At 51.0% G+C, this 21,669-nt stretch overlaps 1 protein-coding gene across 4 annotated transcripts in view; it reads right to left on the reverse strand.

Moving 5' to 3' along the window:
• MARK2 (MAP/microtubule affinity-regulating kinase 2) overlaps positions 1-21,669 on the reverse strand; it is a 60,501-nt gene that overhangs the window by 5,457 nt on the left and 33,375 nt on the right. For 2 of the 4 annotated variants that reach the window (XM_006861005.1, XM_006861002.1), the window contains exons 2-14: positions 9,254-9,433; positions 8,980-9,033; positions 4,666-4,714; positions 4,350-4,415; positions 4,197-4,267; positions 3,978-4,034; positions 3,178-3,414; positions 2,460-2,579; positions 2,260-2,359; positions 2,074-2,186; positions 1,175-1,307; positions 746-927; positions 443-540 (exon numbers count right to left, since the gene is read on the reverse strand). In XM_006861005.1, the coding sequence (XP_006861067.1) occupies positions 443-540; positions 746-927; positions 1,175-1,307; positions 2,074-2,186; positions 2,260-2,359; positions 2,460-2,579; positions 3,178-3,414; positions 3,978-4,034; positions 4,197-4,267; positions 4,350-4,415; positions 4,666-4,714; positions 8,980-9,033; positions 9,254-9,433 (1,460 nt within the window). Of the gene's footprint in view, positions 1-442; positions 541-745; positions 928-1,174; positions 1,308-2,073; positions 2,187-2,259; positions 2,360-2,459; positions 2,580-3,177; positions 3,415-3,977; positions 4,035-4,196; positions 4,268-4,349; positions 4,416-4,665; positions 4,715-8,979; positions 9,034-9,253; positions 9,434-17,214; positions 17,618-21,669 lie in introns of those variants that run through there. The other 2 variants (XM_006861003.1, XM_006861004.1) reach the window with 2 other exon arrangements.

The raw sequence follows: 21,669 nt of genomic DNA on the forward strand, positions 1-21,669 counted from the left end.
GAGATAGTCTCAGGCAGCTTAGAGGCCTGTCTAGGGGAGGGAAACAGTGCGTTCCTTGTCCGCAGCCACCCTCACTCACTGTGCACCCCCTCAGATGAGCATCTCTTGATTCTACCCTGAGCTAGAATCAGTCAAACAAAGCTGCGGATGCTGACACTCTGCCGAGGGAAGCTACCAGGCCAGGCTGCAGTGGACAAGGGGGTGGTGAGGTGACCACAGAGAGCCCTGACTCGGTACACTACCAGAGGTGGGCAGGGAGGAGAAGGTGGGAGACAGGGAGAGACGGTGGGAAGCAGGGAGGAGGGAAGGGTGTATGGAGAGCTGGACAGAACAGAGCGGGGACAGAATTCCAGGGGCAGGAAAGGAGATGGCTCTTCTGACAGACGTCACTGTTGCAGGTTTCTACACCCCGCTCCTCGACTGTAAGGCTGGGCCCGCTCACCTGTCTTTGCCATTCTGGACAGAGGCCTGGCCAAGGCTAGTCCTCTCCAAAAGTGGGGAGTTCCTGCTTCGGTTTGTGCTGGTGGAGAGGACGCTGTTCTGTGGGGAATAAAGAGTGAGAGACAGACAGTCACCATCTCTCCCAAGTTCAGAGCCGGTTTCCGCTGCAAGCAGACACACTTGGCCTTTACTCTCATCATCAGGCTTTCTACTATGAGAACAGGAGGAAAGCCTGGGAGTCTGGAGGAAGAACAGCTGATGAGAGCCACCCTGTGGAGGGCAGAGGCTGGCGGGACTCACTCACCGTGGAGGGGGTGGGGGTGGTCTTCTTCCTCTCCAGGCCGGGCAGGGGGCTGGCGGGCACTTTGGCTGTGCTGCTGGCCTTCCGCCCCGACTCCCGGTCCTCCTCAGGCCGTTTATTTTCTGAGTTGTTGCTCTGCGTCTTCTTGGAGTAGGAATTAGATGTGGGAATGGCAGGACCAGCTGCTAGGCCAAAGGGGCGAGGGCAGCGGGTAAGGCCAGGCCCACCGAGGCCACATGCATGGTGCTCTCCTACAACCTTGCCAGCAACCCCACTGCACAGAGACGGAGGGAAGTCACATGACTGGTCCAAAGCCCCGCAACTACAGTGTGGCTAGAACTCAGCAGTGTCACCCAAAACCCCCAGAGTCTGTGAGCTCTCTAGAGAGGGGGGAGCCCTTTGGTACCCCCTGCAACCCTCAAAATCACTCACCCTGATCACTGAAACGCCGCTGCTTGGGGTTGGCCGAGACACTGCGCTGTACCTTGTGGGACGGGGACGGGGCACTGTTATTGGTCAGGTCAGCTGAAGGCCTTGGCTTCAAGGTGATGGTGTCGCCTTCCAGCTGCAAGGACAAGAAGGGCAGAAGTCAGGCAGAGACCCCAACAGATGCGCACACTCACAGTCTCAGCACCTGGGCTTGCGGGACAAAGCTCCCCACACAAGACCAGTATGTACCTGGGGAGACACGGGCCTTGCCACAGGCACCAGTAACCACAGACAGACACAGCCCTGTCCTCTAGAGGGCCACACGTCTACAGCACCACCTCAACAGCGGTCAAGGCAAGACCCTTGCAAGGGAGCCCATATCACAGGGAGAGGAGGGCGGGAAGACACACCCACTCCCAGAAATACCCAAGGACTCACACAGACACAGACACCCAAACCAACAAAACACTCACCAATCCTCCAGATTCACATACAGTAGGACAGACATACAGACCACAGACCCACAGACCCCAGTGCAAGTCCCAGCAATGACACAGAAACCCACAGAGATCCACATGCCTAGACACATACACAATCCCAGAGGTCACACTTCTAGAGACAAAGGGAAATCAAACACGTGGACACCATGCAGGGACGCCTCGGGTAACAGAGAGCCAATGACAGACTGACCTAGACCCAGTCTCAGCAGCGTGGACAAAGGATGACTGACCACCCAGCTCGAGACCTAGACCCTTCCAGTGATGGAGACCAGTGAAAGTAAGGATGGGAGGCAGCAGAGCAGGCTTCAAAGCAGCCAGCCGAAAGCACGCCTCCTGGGAGCCGGGCAGCTGCCCCCATGGGGCAAGGAGCTGCTGACTGGGAGAGGAGCAGGGGGTACACACCTCAGAGTTCTTATAGCCCAGGAGCAGGTAGGTGGCCATCACCTCGTTGTATCTCTGGCCCACCAGCGAGTCCTGGATCTCTTCCCGAGTGTAACCCATGGACACCATCAACTCTGCACAGGGGGACAGAGTTAGGCTGCTCCTGACTCCTAGACAGCCCGAGCCCACAGCCCAGCACGGCCTCACCTGTTCGTCGGGGGTCCTTGTAGTCAGGGACAGGTTCCACATAAGGCTTTAATTCATCATCTTCATGGCCCACGTTCATCCATCGATCTTTCATGATTTGCTGGAAAGGAAAGGGGGAGGAGGCAACTCAGCTGGGAGATTTCCTAAGGAACCCGGGGGTCTTCCTGGAGTTAGTTAGCAGGGCTCTCCAGGCTGTTCACCTCTAAAGTGCCTCTCTTGCTGGGATTGAGGATGAGAAATTTCTTGAGCAGGTTTTCACAGTCCGTGGACATGTAGAACGGAATACGGTATTTCCCTCTCAGGACTCGCTCCCGCAGCTCCTGCGGAGGATGCCAGAGTCAGACCCAGAGAAGGACTCTCAGGGCTTAGGACGGGCCAGGTGGACCTGATGAAGTCTGGTAGGAGGCAGATGACCTGTGGCAGTGCACTGCCCCAACGACGCAGTGACTTCCGGTGTCCCGTGCCCTCAAGTTTGGCCAGTAGAGGCCTACAATTCAAGAGTGCCTTGGCGCGACATATGTAAACCCAAATGAGCCCATTGCTTTAGAAAGGAATTGAGAAGACCTGGTGGCACAACTGGTGCTCGACTGCAAACCAAAAGGTTGGCGTGGTTCAAAGTCACCCAGCTGCTCTGTGGAAGAAAGACCTGGCAATCTGCCTCTGTAGAGATCACAACCTGGTAAACAGTAGGGGGCACTTCCACTCTGTCACATGGGCCACTATGAGTCAAAATCGACTCAATGACACACAACAAGAGCATGCTGGGAGCAGACCTCTGAACTGTTTCTACCTTTAGCAAGCCCCTTTTAGAGGCTCTGGCTTGGGAGAAATACAAAGGTAGCAAAGGTAAGAGGTCAGGAACAAGGCCAGAAGAGAGGAGAAGTAATAAAAATGACCTAAGCAGGCACCGTAGCCTACCTTGAGGTTCTGTCCATCAAAAGGCAGGGAGCCGCTGACCAGTGTGTATAAGATGACGCCCAAGCTCCAGACGTCGACCTCAGGTCCATCGTACTTCTTGCCCTGGAAGAGTTCTGGGGCAGCATAAGGCGGGCTGCCGCAGAAGGTGTCCAGCTTGTTCCCAAAGGTGAATTCATTGCTGAAGCCAAAGTCTGCAATCTTAATGTTCATATCAGCATCCAAGAGCAGGTTTTCTGCCTGGGGGACAAGATGGAAAATGTCACGGGACCAAGTGAACAGGAAGAAGCCTGTGGCCTGGGAGAAGAGCAAGAAGTCACAGCAGGCTCCCGACGGAACAGGCCATCCTGTGAGAGCTGGGGTCAGAAGGCTCAGTGATACTGTGCAAAGCACACGGCTTCAGCATCAGGCGCGGGCCAATAGTCACGTCTGGAGGACCTGGAGGCCAAGAGACTCATAGCTGGACACTTTCCAACTTGAACAGCTCAGTAAAGAGGTGGTGTACCTTCAGTCCTGCAGCCAGAGGGCCTTCCAACAGCCTCTCTTTGGCCAGCCCCCAAGCTGCCTGAGGGACCAGGAGAGCCTAAAGCGGCCACTGAAAGGGGCTATGCTGAGAAGCGAATGGCAGGAGCCCTCTGATCGCCTGGTGATTCTGCTGTATCAGAAATGGCCCGAGGTGGTTCCAAGAAGGGCCCTTCTTTGTACTTGGGGGAGGGAGGGAGGGGACAGACGGTCATGCCAAGGTGAATGGAGGGTGAGCAGCCCCATCCCCACAGAAAGACACAGGAGGCTGTAGCCCTTACCTTTAAGTCTCTATGAACGATAAGCTTCTGGTGGCAGTACTGCACAGCAGACACTATCTGAAAGGCAGGAAGAAGGGTCAGTCCAGGGCCCCTAACGGTGGGCCACACAGGGGCTGGCTGAGCTGGGATGCCAAAGCCCAAAGGACCCTCCAAACGGCAGCATCTCCTTCAAGCCTGAAAGGCAGAGGCCAAGCCCTCTCCAAGGTGCGAGGTTCTCACCTGGCGGAATTTGGCTCGAGCCTCTTTTTCTTTCATTCTACCATGAGCCACTAGGTAATCGAACACCTCTCCTGAAAGAGACAAAGCCCGAGAACTAGGTCAGAGCTCCTGGGGCTGGGAAGTGGAGGTGGGGAGAGGCGATGGCGCACCTACCTCCACTAGCGTACTCCATGACAAGGTAGAGCGTTTTCTCAGTCTCAATCACCTCAAACAATTTAACTGCAAGAGAAAAGGCCAAGCTAGGAGCCAAAGTGACAACAGGGTCACACATTGGGTCCCACCATGTCGGGGCCACCCCAGGGGTCAAAACACTCTCCTTTCCGCCTCCCACCCTCTCATTCCAGTTAGTTCTTAAGGGTGGTCTGGTGGGTCAGAGGAAGTGGCATGTTGAGTGAATCTGCAGTTGCAGAGACATCCAAGGCCCCTGCCAACGCTGCCTCGGGGAGAAGGCCTGGGCAGCCGTTCTCACCTATGTTGGGATGATTCAGAACCTTCATTATTCTTACTTCACGGAAGAGCTGGAAGAGAAAACACCAGGAGTCACGGCTGCTCCATAAGCAGAGTCAATAGTGCCATGATTCCTCCAAGAAAACCAGGGCGCTTGTCCAGACGGGTGAGCATTAGACAAGCTGAAAACTAGGCTGGACGCTTCCTCTGCTGACCTGCTACCCCAGCTTTGGCATGGGCACCAACCAGTTGGGTCCCCTGCCATAGCTGCCCCAATCCAGTCCCCACCAGTTGATAGGCCTGGGCAGGGAGCCTCCGGAGGAAGGCATGTGAGCCCATGGCCAGGACTCTTCAGAACCTGAGTTGCTTCTCAAGTTCAGTGACTAAAACAGGCGGCAGCGTGGCCTGAGTGCGGGCCAGGGAGTGCTGGTCAGCTTCTGATGACAGAAGTCAGAGGCATCAGAACTGCAGGAGAAGCCTTTCTTTCCTGGGCCTTTAGGACGGTGACAGAAGAGCCCATTCCTATATATAGCTGATGCCAATTTTAATCAAATCCACCTCCACACACTCACGCTCTTGGTGAAACAAGACCAGAGATTCCAAACCCTACATTTCCACAGAGAAAGAAGACAGAAACCAAGTTCTTCACCGCTGTGGGAGCCAGAGTCCTGAGGGTGTGGGCTTTGGTAACTTTGAGGCCCCACCCCCTGTACCGAGGAGTCTGGGGTTTGATTTTCTTTTTATTTCATGGCAGTTAAGACTCTGGAGCTGTAACTCAGGATATAGCTTATGGAAAAACAGAAGACACGTTTTCTCCCTCTTTGATTTAATGAGCCCCCAGAGCTCTTTTGAGTTGAGAAAGGGAAGAAGAGACTAAACTTCTAACCTTCAGGAACCTGAGGATGAGCCCAGGCTTTCCTTCCCTGGCCCAGCAGATGTCTCAGATGAAGAGGTAGCAGCGGGACAGGACTGAAGTGGGGGCTGGGGACAGATGACTGCAGGGGTCAGGAAGCTTCGTCTCAGAGCAACCTTAGAGCCCTCACAGTCACCAACCCTGTACATCTGCCTCTATTATTACTCACTTCACATTATTTGTTGTCTATCTCACTGAAAATGGAAGTGTCATGAAGGCAAGCATGTATCATTTATCCATTGAGCAGGAAGGGACAGTCTTCAGGGGAGCACCAAAGCTTCCTGGGGCTGGTCTCAAACCCAGAGGTGACTAGTTTCTTCAACGCTCTTCTAGGAATCGTTGCTGTGATCAGATGTAAGCAGAATGTTTTGGCCAGATTCAAATGGGCCTTGATGATGGCATGTGCTCAAGGAGATTCAAATGGCGCCTTAGACTGGTGCCTTCCAGGCAGTCAGGAAGAGGCAGGGAGAACTAAGTGGTGAAGAAATAAGAGGGCTTGGCTGAATACAGGGATTATTCCAAAAACAAGTCGACTGCATCAAATGGCCCAAACCAAGCTGGGAAGGACAGCCATGGTTCCTTCAAACCAAAGGATCCTTGAGGAGCCACTAGGGTATCTCAAGTCACACACACTAACTCTGTGAGCATCTATCTCCATCACTATCAGTGCCTCACTGCATTTAACTCCCAATATGATGGACTGACAGAATGGCAGCAGCAATGGGCTCAAACACGACAACAATCCTGAGGATGGCGCAGGACCAGCCGTGTTTGCTTCTGTTGTACACAGAGTTGCTAGGAGTCTCAACTGACTCGATGGCACTTAACATTCCCCGCCCCGACTCTGACACTACAATGTGGTCAAGAAAAGAAAACCTCAACCTACCACCAAATGAAAGGAGCTCTGGTAGCGTAGTGGTTATGAACAGGGCTGCTAACCTCAAGGTCAGCAGTTCAAAACTACTAGTCATTCCATGGGAACAAAGATGTGGCTTTCTGCTCCCATAAAAATTTACAGCCTTGGAAACCCTACGCAGGGCCACTATGAGTCAGAATCGACCCCACGGCACATAACCACCCCCACCACAGAATGAAAACAATGGAGGAGGTTAATCAAGGTCAGAAAATGTGGGGCAGGGGCAGATGGAGCCTTAAAGTACAATGGAAATTTGAATGACCAGATGAAGGGCAGCTTTCTGGGGCCTTTCTGTTGTCTTTCCTCTGATTGCTGACAACCAGGGTGGGAGGAAAAGGTATAGAGTTTCGAGTTTCAAAACAGGCACTTGCAGGCTTTCCCTCTTCTGCAAATGACAATCAACTTCCTATCTGTGCTCATTCCTATGAGCATTTCATAGTTTCCTGGGCCTGAAAGGAGGTGATCCTACTTGGGGGTACCCATCTACCACCTATGTAAGACCCCTGTTTTCCAGAATGAGACAAGAAGAAAAGTAAATGTTCAGCTTCATCTAGAGCTCCAGTCAAGCTTCTTGTGGAGCCTCTGCAGAGTATATGACCTTAAGTGGGCTCCTGAGTCCCATCCAGAACCTTCTGAGGTAGGTCATTTCCACTAGAAAGAACAAGCAGACCAGGCTGGAGCAGCTAGAGCAACAGAGGATACTGCTTCAAAGAAAGATCAGCAGGAAAAATCCAAAACAAAAATGGCAGTATGATGAAATATGAACAAGCAAGTTGTTCGCTGGGGAGCCATCAAGGCAAGCAATCAAGGCCCTTTAGGACAAACCTGCCTCTAAGACTGAAACTCAAAGGGAACACATGAGCAGGCATGTAAGCTTGATGGCGACCACGTTGGTCTACTGGTGAGTGGAAGAGGGGGAAAGGCAGCAATGAAGAAATGGGCTGAGTTCAACCATGTTCCAGAGACTCCCGTTGACCTGGAGATGAGAGAGAGAAGAGGAAGGGCTGGTTGGTCCCAAGTGTGGTGAGACCTGGGGACTCCTGAGCCCATGGACAAGAACATAGTCAGGGAGGGGTAGAGCTGAAAGTGAAGTGTTCAGCTGTTATGAAGTGAGGGGAGATGTACAAAAACACCCAAACTTTCAGAGACTTTCCATTTGACCTAGCCTTGATGGCTTGATAATCAGAACTCAACTAGAGGAAGACAAAAAAAAAATTTTTTGATGAAGAAAATGAGTGTAAATTGTTATAATCTGATGAACTTGACTATACTTATGGATGTAGTAGCTCAAGGTACCAAGTGAGAGAGAAAGAGTCTTCACATCGAGTATCAATCCTATCCCCTCTGTATACAGGGTAGATAGGAACGGGCAACTCAGACACTGGCTACCTAAAATGAGGGGGCAATAGAGGCACGAAGTGACTGGCTTACAAATTTTCAAAAAAAGGGAGGTTAGTTTAAGAGTGTGTGGGAGATGGTAGAGTCCCCATTGAATAGTTCTCATCTTGTCTAGACGGGTCTGGTGAAAGGAGATGGGGACAGGAGTCTTGCGAATCAATAGTGATTAACTGTTATCATGACTAATTGCGGCTGTCACAACTGTAAAGGTAGAAGTTTTGTAACAAAAATGGGGGAGTAATCTTATAGTCCAGAAACGAGGACCTAGGACCATCAAGGGAGAAGAGCACAAGCGGAATGTGGGACCCAATTCAGAGAAGCAGCGACACTAGAGATGGAGGCAGAGATGAGGACATGGAGAGAGAGAGCAGCTGGACTCTGGGCTCATGGAAAGAAAGGGACTGAGTGATGGCGGCCAGGAAGCAAACTAGCAGAATGCACCCTTTGTTTGTTTAAATTATTATATATTCCTGAGTGTTTTTGTGTACATTCCAGCCCCCTCCCCCCCCCCAAAAAAAGAGGGACTGGAACTAAATAATGTTGAATAATGATACACGGAAGTGATTGTAATCATTGCAATAAAACGATGGTATAAAGCTGATGTTCTCCCATGTAAACTATTATTCAAGAGTACAACGAAAACTTAAAAAAGAAAAAAAGAGCCTATAGTCCAAAGAGAAATGGAATTTATCTTCTGAAGCCCCCCACCCCCCCTTTGGCAGTGTTTCTCTAAAGGCAGCTTCCCTTTGTATTTCTAGAGCCACTCCCCACTCACTACAGATCTGAGGTGCATGGGTTTCTAGTATTGACTACAAACATGTGTTTTTGCCTAAGGTTGGCTCCAGGCCAGAAGATAATAATGAGATGTAGGAAGTAGGTCAGACAGGTAGGCCAAATGGCTGGGGAAGGGCAGAGTGATGTCAGAAAAACCACTGCCTCAGGCCAGAAAGCCCACCCAGGAGGAAGCATCCATCATCACAGGGTGCCAGCAGAGCCATGGGGGGTCGGGGGTCCTGGGACAATGAAATGGCCAGAGATTTTAAACTAGGGACCAGGAAATCAGTGACCTCTGGAGGGGCTAGAAAGGACAGAACGGTGTGCAAGCTTACTTTCTGGAGGCTGGAGGAGTTCAGCTGAGTCTTATCAATGATCTTCACAGCCACCTGGAAGTGAGAAATAAGCCAGTTACTTCTTTGGCCAGGCAGAGCCCACAGCTCCCTTCTACTTTCTCCCTTGTATTTCCCACACCCTTTTCCCCCATCGCTTTAACACCCCAGAGGCTCAGCTCTCAACAGGCTGTGAGAGTAGCACCCACCCGCACCACCTGCTGGAGGGTCATCAAAGTCAGGAGATCCTGCCATGGCCCCCTACCCTAGAGCTCACCTCTTTCCCAGTCAGGATGTGCCGGGCCAACTTCACCTTGGCGAAGTTACCCTTGCCAATGGTCTTTAGGAGCCGGTAGTTGCCAATATGGGGCTGCTCATCGGCAGAGGTGACCAGGTTGCGGCCCCGCAGCATGTTGGACTTGCTGCTGGGCTTGGAGTCCAGATGTCCCCCGGTGGGCTGCAGGACCAGACACACACCATCAGGCAGGCTGCCATCATCAGGCACTTGCCCAAACCCTGCCCTCAGCACTCTACGAACCAGGAAGAGGCTGGAATGCAGAGGTGACTCCAGAGGGCTGGCAGGCATGCAAGAGACCATAAAGTGGGAGCAAAGAAAAGAGACAGGCCTGAGAGGGCCAGACTGCCCTCCGAAAGAGACAGCATGAGATCCAGTGGCCAGATCCTGTGGGCGTCTGAGCTCAGGCTCTGAGTGTCCCATCACTGGCTCCACCACCTGGCAAGACTACCCCACCTGAGTAACCCAAGAGCTCCTTCACCTCCTGTGGGAGACCTAACACCTACTCTCCTCCCTGTTGCTGCTCCTATCACAGCCTCCTTCCTGTGTGCTCAGATACAGGAGACCAGGGTCAGAGCACTTTAGAGTCCTCAAGACCATCAACCCTTCATGTCTGCCTTTACTACTGATTACCTCCCATTTACCTCCCATTTACTTAAGGTCTGTCTAGTCCAGCACAACAATGGAACATTCGCTGATACAGTAGGCAGTGGCAGTGGCGACAGCAGTGGTGGTATGCCATGGAGTCAGTCCGACTCATAGCAACCCTGCACAGGGTTTCCGAGGCTGTAAATCTTTATGGGAGCAGAAAGCCTCATCTTTCTCCCATGGAACAGCTAGCAGTCTCACACTGCTGACTCTAAGGTTAGCAGTCCAATTCGTAACTACTATGCTACCAGAGTTCTTTTACATATCGTTATTCATGGATACATCCCGCACCTAAATAGAGAGCAGCTCGTGGGAGATTGCTCAATGAATGATTATGCCAGGAGCAAACTGAATAACCAGGTCCTGTTCTGTCCTCCTTAGACACCTTGTAGCTCAAATAAGATGGTGACAAAGCAAAAGGGGCAACGATTGTCACCAACCAGGTCTATAAACAATAATGGAAAAAGGAAACCACATGTCCATATATACTGGAAACTAGCACGTCTCTCTGTCAGTGTGCCCTACTGTGGTGCCTTGGGTGTTGTGATGCTGGAGGCTATGCCACTGGTATTTTAAATACAGGCAGGGTCACTCACGGTGGGCAGGTTTCAGCGGAGTTTCCAGACTAAGACAGACTGTTTAAGACATTGTAAACCTTATGAGTAGCCGTGGAACATTATCAGATACCGTACCTAAGATGAAAGTATCGTGAACAGCAGCAGACAGCAGTAATCTAAGGCTCAAACGTAACAACAACCGTGAGGACGGTAAGGGGCTGGGTAGGGTTTCGTTCTGTTGTACGTAGGGTTGCTATGAATCCAAACCTGAACAGTTAGAGTCCTTATATGACGGAGGAGTGAGGTGGCGGGAGTCTTGGCGTGCCACTGCAGAATAACGCACATGGTCAGTTTGAACCACAAGGTCGGCAGTTCAAACTCACCAGCTGCTCCTCGGAAACCCTTTACAGGGTCGCTATGAGTCAGAATCAGCCGACTTGATGGTACTTAACAACAAAAACACCTGGTGTGGCGCTGTAGGATCCACCCTAAAATTCTTGCCACAATGTTGGTGGTTCAAACCCACAAGTGCTCCTTGGAAGCACTATATATAGGGTCGCGAAGAGTCGGAACCAACCTGACCACACTTATAACAACACCATATGATCCAGCAATTCTTCTCCTAAGCATGAAGGCAAGTCAAAAATCACCTGCAGTCCGGTTATATTAAATGCCCATCCACGCCCATGGCTGATGCCTACACTGAGTGAGCCGTGAAATGATCCTGTCAAATAGATAAGTGACCGTGGATTAGGTGGTAAATCATCTGCAAATCAGCCGTGGCTCTGCCTATGAAATCATCCACACCAACTTGGGTTCCAAAAAGTTTGTACGAACTGAGTACTGAAACAACTCACGGAAGAGCCTAAAGCGAAGTATTTGGACATCTGCAAACAAAATTTGGACTGATGCTCAATGGAAGGTAAAAGTTTCTTCATCACTACAAGCCTGAGAGTAGAGGTAAGAGTGTGGAATAGAACATTCTCAATCGCCCACCAAGAAAACGTTCAAAAGTCCACCATCAGCTGGGAAATTGATGCTTACAGTTTTCTGGGATTCTCAAGGACCAGAATTGGAACACTATTAGATAAAGATTCAACAATCAACAGTGCTCATTACAGTGAGATGTTCACTGAAGAGCTGAAGCCTAAACTTCGGTATTAAACACAGAGAGGACTGCTATTCAAGGGCATTGTGATCATGCATGACAGTGCACATCACACACCTCTACCCTCACTGCTGACACTCTGCAAAAACTTCCTTTTCAGGTATTAAAGCATCCTCCCTACAGTTCAGATTTTGCTCCTTCAGACTTTCACCTTTTTGGTCCCCTGAAAGCAGTACTTTGAGTATGAAGATTAGCCTCTGATGAAGACGTGAAGACAGAGGTGCATTCGTGGCTTGTAGCTCCACCTAAAACATTTTTTAAAATGATGTATATCTCTTTCCTAAAAGTTGATTAAAATAAATTCTACAACCAGAATGCAGATAATTTTTGACCCACCCTCGTATATTCCTAAAGGAAATGGAAATGTATGCCTATACAGAAACTTGTTCCCAGCAGCATTAGTCCTACTAGCCAAAAATAGAAACAACTCCTGGGCATCAAGGGATGAAGGGATAACAATTTGTGATCCATCTATACTGTGGATTCTGGTAGGCCCTACCTCATGGATACATTTTAAAATGATGCTAATTGAAAGAATCCAGAACACAAAGACCACAGATTAAAAGATTCCATTGGTGTGAAAGGCCCAGAACAGCCAAGTCTACAGAGACAGAGAGCAGACCAGTGAATGCTGAGGGCTGGGGGACCAGAGGGTGAAAACCTAGGAAGTAAGGCCTTCATTCTGGGGGAATGAAAATATTCGAATACTGACTGTGGTGACAGATGCACATAAACTGTGAATTTATTAAAAGTCACTGAATTATAGTGACTTCAAACAGGTGAACTGTATGGTGTGTGAATTTTATCTCAATGAGGCTGTTTTTCAAAAAAGACTGGGGTGTGTGCTTGTATGCAAATACTCAGAATAGCCTCCAAATGGAAACAATATACATGTCTATAGCTGCCGTGAATGGACTACTACTCAGAAGTGAAAAGGAAAGAACTATTCATACACTCAAGGACATGGAAGAACCTCAATGGAAGACGCTAGCTACAGAAGATTATAGAGAAGGCAAAACCACACAGACAGAAAGCAAAGCAGGGGTCAGGCAGGGCAGGAGTGAAGGAGACTATACACAGGCACCAGTGGACTTCTGAGGTGGAGGGGGGACTCTAAATCTTCACCAAGGTGGGGGATGCACAACAAAAATGCAGAGAGCGCATTTTGTGCTAAGTTATGCTTCAACAAAGCTGTCGAGGCAGAGTCTGGTCAAACTCTTGTTCAGAGAGAGCTCAGGCTTAAGGGCTCTCAAAGAAGCCCTGAGGGTATTGTTCCAGAAAACTGGGGCAAACTGGGGCAGGGCTGCAGCCAGAACCACCCAGAGCTGCCTTGGCTGGAAGCAGAGGGCGACAGGCAGGTGAATCAAAGCCCCCATCATGGCCCTCAACACCACAGCTTCAAAGGAGCTGCTTGCTACCACCTGAGTGGAGAAGCTTAATTAAGCAAACAGATGCTTTTCAGGCAAGAAAACAAAAAAGAACACCACAAGCTAAGTCTTCTGATATTTCCCCCCTCCTTCATTATGTTAACATAAGGCCTTCCTCTCTCTTCTTAAAATTTCATTGTGGTTAAGTTCTGTGCAACAAAAAGTGATCATTCAAACTATTTTAAGGGTACTACAACTCAGTGGGGAGCTCTGGTAGCGTGGTGGTTACGAATCGGGCTACGAACCTTATTTAAGGTCAGCAGTTTGAAACTACCAGCTGTTCCGCGGGAGAAAGATGAGGCTTTCTGCTCCCGTAAAGATTTACAGCCTCGGAAACCCTGTGCAGGGTCGCTATCAGTCGGAACCGACTCCACAGCACACAACCACCACAACTCAGTGGGAGTCCTGGTGTGGCACTGTGGGTTAGTGCACTGGACTGCAAAGTCGGTCACCATGGTTACCAGGGTCACCATGGGTCAGAACTGACTCCATAGCACTTAACAACAATTCAGTGACCTTCACTGCATTCCTGTGTTGGCCAGTCATCACCACTATCCATTTCCAAACGTTCTCAACACATACATTTAGTATCCCGTAAGCAATAAGTCCCCAACCCACCTCCCCACAGCCCCAATAATCCTAAAAACTTGACTCTGTGCAGATATTCAAGCTAGTTCGTGTAAGTGAGATCAGACACTGTCTGTCCTTTTGATGCTGTTGTCAAGGGCCATCCATTTATTACAACTTCATTTCTCTTTTTGGTTGAGTCAATACTCCATTGTATGTACATTGTATTTATCCATTCATCTGCTTATGGACACTTGGGTAGTTTCTACTGTTTTAGCTAGTGTGAATAATACTGCAATGAACATTTATCGGGGTTTTTCCTTTCTCTTTGCATAGCAGCTGCTGCCTGCTGTTTTGGTGACCTGTTTGACCCAGATCCCAGAAGCATATGGGGTTGAACCTTTGAAGAGAAAGATCCTATGCATGTGGCACATTTTAAAGGGGGAGGTTCCTGAAACATCCAAAGAGTCTCTTTCAACCTCCTCAGCCCTTTGAAAGCATTCTCTCTTCACCAAGTGCTCATGGGCCTTCATGTCTACTTGAAGTCTCGCTCCAAAGTCTTTGTGGTCCATCTTAGCCAAGGAGCTACCGTTTCCTCTGTTCTCCACACATTCTGCAGCTTACCTAAGCCTGATTGGTTCTCAAAATCGCATTCACTAGACAAATAAATTTTCAAACACCTGCTTTTTTTCTCTCTAAAAGAAACTCTAGGGTTCACACACCTTGGAAAGAAGGGCATTTCTAGGTCCTGCTGGCCCCTGCATTTGGGTCAGTCTACTGAACAACTAATTAACTAACATGGTCAGTGAAGTAAGTCAGAACTACTATTAACAACCTGCAACATGCAGATGATACACTTGCTTTCTGAAAGTGAAGGCTTGATATACTTACTGATGAAGATCAAAGACCACAGCCTTCAATACAGGTTGCACCTCAATGTACAGAAAACAACTGGACCAATAATAACATCATGATAAATGAAGAAAAGATTGAAGTTGTCAGACTGTATTTTGCTTTTATCTACTATCAACACTCACAGAAGCAGCCAGTCAAGAAATCAAACAACATACTGTATTAGGCCAATGTACTGTACAGTACCTCTAAGTGTTCAAGAGCAAAGATGTCATTGCGAGGACAACTACAGTGCGCCTGACCCAACCAATGGACAATGAAGAAAAACTGATGCATTTGAGCTATGGCACTGCCAGAGAACAAACAAATCTGTCTTGGAAGAAGTACAGCTAGATGCTCCTCAGATGCCTAAAAGGAGAGGCTTCGTTTCTTATACTTCAGACAAGTCAACAAAAGGGACTGATCCCTGGAGAAGGGCATCATATGCCTGGTAAAGTGGAGGGAACCAACTCGATGGCACCTAACAACAACTAATAACTGAAGGGTGCCCCACACCTCATCCAGCAAGGTCTTGAAGGCTGGCCTCCGTAGCTTACTTCCTCCTAGCTGTCCTTCCTGACTGTACTACCAGGCTACCACCCATCTGAACAACCTAAGGGGTAGTGAAGAGGGAAAATTCTCCTCTAAGCCAACTCTCTGGAGAGGAGCACAGGTGAAGACATTCCCTTGGTGACCTCTAGTTCACGTCTGAGCTTCTATGACCCCCTTTTTTTTCTGAGGCTAGGCCTTGGCCTAAGACAGCAGAAGAGAAGCTAAAGGCAGCAGTTAGTATCTACCTTAAGATTTGAACCTCTGCAGACCACTTTGATGCCCGCCCATCTAGAACTCTGCTCTGCCAACCCTCCCGAAACTTCCAGCTCCAGCGGTTGGTTTATGTGGCATGGCAGGACAGTATTCCATGCCAGACTCCGCCACCACAGAGAGGAGTCATCATTTACTCTTATCCTTATTGAGTAGAGAAATGGTGGTTAAAAGTGTAGATACTAGAGATAAACTGTCAGGGTTCAAATCCTGAATCTGCCACTTACCCACCACACCTTTATTATTATCAACATCACCCATCAGAGCAGGCGAGATTATCACAGTAAGGGGAAGGAAGCCACCCAAAAGGTGTTTGGTGCAGGTGTTCCTCATCTGTGCCAGGAGGTAGTGTAGAAGGTGTGGACAAGCTCTGCAGTCCAACAGATCGAGGGTCAAGCCCTGGCTTTCTAATTTGCAAAGTGGTGAGAAACTATTCCCTATTTTACGTAGGTAGATGAGACAACACCTGCAAACTACATTACTCGATGTTCAATACAATGATTGGGTTGAAACATTACTGCTATTATTTTTAGTTCCATTGTGAACAACCTCCTGGACCTACGGTGAACCCCACTAAGCCAGCTGCAACCCAGACAGAGGCCAACAAGAGAGATGCTAAGGGGGCCTTTATCCCTGGAGGGGTCCAGGCTGTGGTCGGCAGGCACCAACGCCTCCACCTGCCAGAAGAGTGGAAGGAGGGAAGTGGGGAGAGCAGACAGGGCATCTGTGGCCAACTGGGGCCCTCATGGGCCCCCAGGACAATAGCAGGAAAGGCTCAGGACCCGAAGCAGCAAGCACACTGCATGCACTCTCCGATCCCCTCCCCTCCAAAATGGAACGCACAACTCTCAGAGTTCTGGGACACGGTGATGCAGAGAGACCACTGGAGGGAGTGCAGAAAGGAAGTGCCTTCAACAGAAAATGTTTCTTGGGTCACAGTCCCAAGCCTGACAACTTCTTTACCTAGCAGCCTCCCTGAAGTCAAGGTAAGGGGTGGGGAAGAGTGGCGATGGTGGTGGTTGAGTTTGCCTTCTATGGTTCTGGGTAGGCCCACTCAGCCAACGGCAAGCCTAGCCACCTATCCAGATGTACCACACGGGATCTGGCTAAAGACATGCTCTCCTCTCCACTTCTATCTGATTTGCTCACAGTGAGGAGTCCCTGGGAGCGCACACACCACATATTCTCCAAGCCTGGACAAGAAGGACCCCACGGAATGCTCTCATCAAGAATCAGAGGAGCGTAGGTCACCCTGTGTAAAGCAGTACGGGCACAAATGGCACACCAAGTGGGTTATGAAGCAGGCCTGAATCAGAAGCTTTGGGGTCCTCAATAGAAAGGAAAGCATGCAGGATGCAAAGATGAAGAGTCGTCTATCCAGTGGTTCCCACCAGGGCTCTTCTGCCCGAGAGCTCAGAGCTCACAGTTGGGGTGAGGCCTGCCCCGAAGACAGCCTCCACCCCGAGAGCAGGGTGCTGACTCAGGTAGGCAGGCAGGGCCCCTCCCCTAACGCTGGAGGCCCCCCCCCCCCCCCAACAGTTCTCCCTGAAGAGCACACTTTGGGACTCTCTTGAGGCTTTACCAGGCCTGGGCTGGCTAGCGGACAGACACTCCTGGCCTGGGGCACTAGCCCTGAGGGCCACTGCAGGTCCCGTCCTCCTGGGTCTCTGCCAGCCCCTGCCTGTAGCATGGAGCCTGCTCCTCCTTCAGCTCCCACTGCCTTTCCTAGGCCATGTCTCTAGGAGGGCCGGAAAGCCTGCTCTTGATTCTGCTACCCCTTGCCAATGCCTGGCTCCCTTAAGCAATTCCTTGATGGGCCTGTATTTGGGTAGAAGGGATGATCAGACAAAGGGGAAAACATACCCGGCTGGAGAAAGGGACAAGGACTACCAACAGCTTCCATTCAGCAGAACTTGTCAGGCAGCGAGGGCAAAGTACAGGGGCCGGGAAGAGCCAGTCCCAGGGCGGAGGCCGCCAGCCCAAACATCCACCCTTACTCAGTGGAGGCGGGTTGACACCTTCTACCACCTCCTCACTGAAAGAGAGCGCAGCAGCCAGGCCAAGAAGCTCCAGCCTGGGAACCTGGACGGTGTCGCAACCGAAACCACCACTCTCTGAGAGAGGCTGGGCCTGGCACTGAGAGTACTGGGGACAGGGCCCCACAGCTTCGCTTCTGGGGTAAGGGTCTGGTGACCAGAAGTGTGTGCCCTCCCAGAATGCCACATCAGGAGCAAGGTGGGAGGAAGGGGGCAGGAGGGAAACAGGAAGGAAGGGAACCAGAGAGAAAGAGGCGGGTTTACAGCAACTTCCTTCTCCCCTCCCCCTCCCCGGAAGCAGGTTGCCCCACCCTCCCCAAGGTGCCTTACTAGGTAGCAGCTGGTGAGAGGGTGAGGCCACTCACTCCCACCAGGCCTGTCGTAAAGTCCTTTATCACACCTGCAGCAGGTGGAACCTGGGCAGGGACAGAGCTGGATGACGTGTGGGTCACACATGCTGACCCGAAGGGAACAGGGGATGGGGAATTAAGTAGAAAGCACCCACCCCACTGCACACGGGCCTCCTACTTCCTAGTGTTTCACTTTAGAAAAATGCTTCCAATAGGAAGCCTGTGGAGCTCCTCAGAGGTTTATGAGTTCTAGATCAAGAGCCACTGTCACTGAAGAAGAATGAGCTGTTTAACCCTAAATGGTGCCCAAAGGCTGGGGACAAGCCTAACGTCCCTGCTGAGTTCCTTCCAGCCCTGATTTGAAAACTACCAACAGGGAGTAAGATGAGGCTTTCTGCTCCCATAAAGATTTACAGCCTTGGAAACCCTGTACAGGGTCTCTATGAATCAGAACCAACTCCACGGCACATAACAACAACAACTCCTAGGCACTATCTACCTCCAGGTCACCAGTTACCTCTCCCCACAGAGCCCCTGCTCTCTTCCGGCTGGGATCCAGTGCCCGGTGCTTGCCCACTGAGTTACTCTTCAAAGCTCTCACCTTGCTGGCTGTAACCCATCGAGAGGGTCATGCAGCCTGGGTGTCTCATGGCACCTAAGCACCCTCGTCTAAAGAGACCACGTGGCTCATAGAGGAGGCCCAGAAAGGCTTGCTTTCCACACGGATTTCACATTCCTGACGCCACCAAATGCCTAGCACGTACACGTCTCATCTTACCCGTCCCACAGACCTGGGCGGCTGGGCATATCTCCACTACACAGATACTGCGCAACGTCCCAGCCTCTAAGTGCTCCCCCTGACTGGCACCCTGAGCGCTGCTGGTCCTCCAAGTGCCCTTCCTAGTTTCTCAGCATTTGTGTTCATCTCAACGAAGGCCCTGACTCATTCTCCACAGCCTACAAGACGACATGACAACTCAGGAAAGGTCCTGGACACACAGGACTGACAGTGATGGGGCAGTTTGAAGGGCCTTAGCCATAGGGTCTCAGAGTTGCCTTTCCTTCTCCAAACCCACCCCAAAGTGGACTCAGAGCCTGGGCCCAGGCAGAGTCATCCTGCCAGGCCCAGATTTACGCAATGAAACACAGGACGGTCTCCTAAACCCTATTTCTGGGAGGTGGCAAAGAGCTTTATAAATTGAGGCAGAGCCTGGGAAGCGGTGGCAAGGACTGTAACTGAAAGACGCCTTACTCAGCAAGTCGCTATTTTCCAGCCCATCGTCCTCTCCATCTTTGAAGCCTTGCATCCTGAGCAACTGCCACTCTCCAATGCTGACAGCCAATAACAACCCAGAGAAGCTGCCAGGGAGGCGAGGCGAGAGCTTGTAAACCGATAGTAAGCACGTGCCATCCCATGGGAGGCTGGGTTCAGCACTTCTCCCTTGCCCCCATTCATTCTTAGAATGACCTATGATGGCTCCACTTGAGGAGTCCCAATGTCCCTTCTGCAGCAGCCTGGGTCTGGAGAGAACTGCCAGAGGGCTGCCCCTTTCCTAGCCAGGTTAGGTGCCTTGCTCCACTCCTCCGCCAACAGGCCCTGGGCTGGGCCACCCTTGGGCTCCCAACTGTACCCTTCTACCCAGGCACGGAGAGTAGCCCCGATGACCCCGAAGCCAGGGTCATTGTCTGTCTGGGGATAAGAGCTAACAAGAGGGAGCTGGAGAGAGAGATCAGAACAGAGGGGCCATCTCTAGCTCACTCCCATCACAATGCCAGGAGCTCCCCACAAACCTCTGGTCTTCAAAGTCACTGGAACCACTGGTCCCCTCTTGGCATCTGGTGGGGTCTCCTGAGCAAGCAGGGCTCAGCAACCTCTAGCACTACTTCACCCCTGCAATCACACCCTACCCATCACTGCTGATTCGTCAAACCTCAGAAGCCAGGGCCGGCCGCAATGTTTCATAAGAACCATTCCAGCCCTCTAGAAACTTCGAAGGAAACGGCACTGCTATCTGTGGACATTCGGAGGGGAGGCAAGAGGGCACAGGAGAGCATAGCAGACACACTGGGCTTGAGCCCACCTTTGTTACTGATTAGCAGAGTGAACAACAGCAAGATGACTTCTAAGTTTCCCTTTCCTAACCATAACCCGTTTCACAGGACTAACGGGGGCATTAACTGAGCACACGGAAAGGATGTGATAAGGTTTAAGTGTAAGCAAGAAACTGGGTTCCCCCTCTAAAGTGGTTCTCTAAGCAAGTGACTACTAGTAGTGTTAGGGCTAGGCTGGTCCCGACCCTCCAGTCCTTCTGAAACAAGGACAAGTCAGAGTCTGCCATGGTGGGGCTGTTGCTGCCAAGGGATCGGGCGAGGGGGAGGTAGCTAAGCCTCTGCCCTTCCTAGTCAGTCCTTAACTCCTTCCTTCCAGAAAAGGTCACAGAAGCATCCAACATAGCAGTACCACATGGTGCCAAGGGCTGTGGGAAGCACACACTGCCAGCCTTCCATTCGGCTCCTCCCGTACCAGTGGGTTACTGTAACCATGGAGACCAACAAGTTCCTCCATATCGCAGGAGCCAGCCTGCCAGCAGCCCAGGGCTCTGGAGGGTGGGGGTGCTGGGGGTAGGCAGAACGCAGCATCAAGATTTGGCTCACTTACAGAGGACTGAGGGAAACTGGTGGACACTAACCAGTGCAGTTGAGGTGTCTGAGGCCCCCTCTGGCCTTGTATTTGCCTAAATAGTTCGTTTTTAGTGCATTCCTTGGATTCTGGGCTTCTACACCCAGCTACACTGTTGGTTCACCATAACACGAGCTACTATATGAAGCTGTATGTGGCATGATCATGAAGGGGTTGCTCTGGGGTTAGGCAGACCTGGGGTCATATCCCAGCTCCAGCACTCTAGTGGTCATGCAGGGACAGGACTGGAACTGTGAATGGAAGGCACACACTGAAGCAAGTGCTCCAATGAGCATGTGACCAATGCCTTCTTCTACCAAGTAAAGCCTCTTATCCCTCATTTATCCCAGAACACCTTCTCAGTGGGGAGTCACTGCTCCCTTCTCGGGACTCCTTTGACTCTGTGGCCCCATGCCTGAACTCTCTCCAGCACTGAAGTCAGGGCCAGGGCCTCATTCACCTTCAGTTGGCCTTAGTGCCTGGCACCCAGCTGACCCGTGTTAAAATGGAGTCAAAAGAATAGAAGAAGCCCATGGTTTTCATCCTTCCATCCAGGCAACTGTTGTTGTTAAGAGCTATCAAGTCAATTCTGACTCATAGCAACCCCTGTATAGGGAATATGAGGAGCGGCTGGTGATTTCGAACCACCAACCATGCAGTTAGCAGCCCAGTGCTTATCTTACAGCACCACCCCAGGAGCCCTCTCAGGAGACAGTGGCCTTCATTTTTTGTGGGGAAAGCAAGGACAGAGGAAGGAAGACCAAAACCTCTTGCCACAAGACCCGCCCGCTTCCCCTTTCCAGGCCTTTGTCGCCCTTGCAGCTGGTTGGTTACAGGTTAGTCTGTCTTTTTCACTAGACTACATCACAGAGGAAGGGACCTCTGGAGCCAGGGCCACTTCTGCCACAATACATACGAAAGAGAAAGAAAGAAAAAAGAACCCCTGTCTTCACGACAGTTCGACACATAGCCCACACCAGTGCGCCCTGTGGGGCAGTGGGCTTCAAGACTCCCCTCCAAAGAATGGAAGGCACCTCCATTCACCAGCTTCCTCAGGTGGTGAGGAGACCACAGCGGGAACCAGCAGAGCTCACCCCCACCCACAGCCTGGCTACCCTTGAAAGCCCATGCCTGAGGCCTCCTCTCATCACAGAGGGGAACCCTCTCTCCTCAGAATTTCCTGCTGCCTGTGAAGCTGCCAGGCCCTCACACTGAAGAGGGTCCTTCCTCTGCCCCCGACACTCCATCCCTT

The sequence above is a fragment of the Chrysochloris asiatica genome, unplaced genomic scaffold (assembly GCF_000296735.1).
Source record: "Chrysochloris asiatica unplaced genomic scaffold, ChrAsi1.0 scaffold00040, whole genome shotgun sequence".
NCBI classification, from domain to species: domain Eukaryota; kingdom Metazoa; phylum Chordata; class Mammalia; order Afrosoricida; family Chrysochloridae; genus Chrysochloris; species Chrysochloris asiatica.